Genomic DNA, 2017 nt, shown 5'->3' on the forward strand with positions numbered 1-2017 from the left:
AAAAGGTGTTTTTTTTTATTTTAAACAGCTCAATAACAACATGAAGGAACAAACCATGATCTGCATGACTCTGCTCCATGTTTATACRCTCATCATTGGAGTAGATCCCATTTGACGCCTGCTGCTTCTTTACTTTTCCTTTCTTGGGCCCGTGACTGTGTCCGTGTGAACTCAATCCACCGTGGCTGTGTCCKTGACCCGACTGGTGAAGGGTGACCGCCATTCTGTTTCAAAATAAGGACCACAAACTTGACACCGCTCTATACGAGACCTTTTTGACCAAAACGCGTAATAAATAATGAGTCCTGTTCAAAGATAAAACCCTWTAAATGATTAGTTTATTTTACTCACATTACATTGACCACCACTCCACAGACTGAGGTGATGAGCATGATTCTGCCCTCGATGTTGAAGTTATTACTGAGGAGACGCTCCACAGCCAGATAAACCAAAACTCCTGTCACCACCCAGATGATAAAAACCGACATCAGAGCGCCCAGGATTTCTGAAAAAAATGCAACAAATATCAGATTTTTCAGATGTTGCTTTTATTTATAAAAATAATTAGAAAAAATGATCTATTTGCCTATGAAATGATGCTAAATATATATCCCAATCAAGTTAAACCAGCTGTAAATTACCCGTTACTCTTTTTTAAAAAATAGGCTAACATCCAACAACATATCAAGTCTTACTATTTCCTAAACCCCCATAAAAAAACTGCTCAAAAGACAAAAAGGTGAGCTCAGTGGCTAATTAGCTTATTTAGCACGTTAGCTCGAAGGTTTATTACATTTCCAGTAGATAGGTAGTATCTTTTAATAATGCATGCTTCATGTTTTGTCGTGTTTATTTATGGTTGTCAACCTGCTCGGTGCCACCCGTAGTTGAGTTTTTGTGTGGCGGGTTTGGAGGAGAGCCAGAGGGARAACAAGCTGATGATGAAGCTGCTTAGATCTGCCAACAGGTGAGCTGCGTCTGTCATTACCGCAAGACTTCCGGCCAAATACCCCCCTGCAGAGAGGACAGTTTAATTAATCACGTGTTTATTTATTGTTACGACATGTTACAGCTCACAGCTAAAAGTGGACAATCATCTTTTAGCTAGTGTTTTACTACTTTTAGATTTAGATTTTATAACATTCTGCTGCTTTAGCAAAAGAATGCTAGTTTTAGCATTTAGATAGCCTTTTAATTCTACATACCGTTTTGCAGCTATTTGATAGCTTTTGGCTACATTGAACTATTAGCTAATGTTTTGCTACTTTTAGCTTTGGGTTTAGCTGCCTCTAACTCTTAGCTAGTTTTTAAATACAATTAGGTTTTAGCTTGTTTTTCTGCTTTTAGCTAGCCTTTTGACAACATTTTGCTGCTTTTAGTTAAGCTACAACCATGCTACTTTTAGCATTTAGCTAGCTATTATTTTACAACTACTAGCTTTTGGCTACATTGAACTATTAGCTAATGTTTTGCTACTTTTAGCTTTGGGTTTAGCTGCCTCTAACTCTTAGCTAGTTTTTAAATACAATTAGGTTTTAGCTTGTTTTTCTGCTTTTAGCTAGCCTTTTGACAACATTTTGCTGCTTTTAGTTAAGCTACAACCATGCTACTTTTAGAATTTAGCTAGCTATTATTTTACAACTACTAGCTTTTGGCTGCATTGAACTATTAGCTAATGTTTTGCAACTTTTAACTTTCCTTTTCAAAACATTTTGCTGCTTTTAGGTTATTTTTGGATGCAGTTATCTTTTAGTTGATGTTTGGCTGCTTTTAAATTTTATCTAACCTTTTGACAACATTTTGCTGCTTTTAATTAAGCTACAACCATGCTACTTTTAGCATTTAGCTAGCTATTATTTTACAACTACTAGCTTTTGGCTACATTGAACTATTAGCTAATGCTTTGCAACTTTTAACTTTCTTTTTCAAAACATTTAGCTGTTTTTGGGTTATTTTTGGATACAGTTATCTTTTGGTTGCTGTTTGGCTGCTTTTAAATTTTAGCTAGCCTTTTGAC

The 2017-nt window shown here is 35.9% G+C and overlaps 1 protein-coding gene across 1 annotated transcript in view; it reads right to left on the minus strand.

Annotated features, from left to right (window-relative positions):
* Positions 1-2017, minus strand: part of slc30a8 (solute carrier family 30 member 8) — a gene marked incomplete in the record, with an annotated part of 8237 nt that overhangs the window by 3788 nt on the left and 2432 nt on the right. The window contains 3 exon segments of the mRNA XM_014022465.1: positions 55-224; positions 352-505; positions 868-1014. Of these exon segments, the coding sequence (XP_013877919.1) occupies positions 55-224; positions 352-505; positions 868-1014 (471 nt within the window).

Source organism: Austrofundulus limnaeus, unplaced genomic scaffold (assembly GCF_001266775.1).
Source record: "Austrofundulus limnaeus strain Quisiro unplaced genomic scaffold, Austrofundulus_limnaeus-1.0 Scaffold330, whole genome shotgun sequence".
NCBI classification, from domain to species: Eukaryota; Metazoa; Chordata; class Actinopteri; order Cyprinodontiformes; family Rivulidae; genus Austrofundulus; species Austrofundulus limnaeus.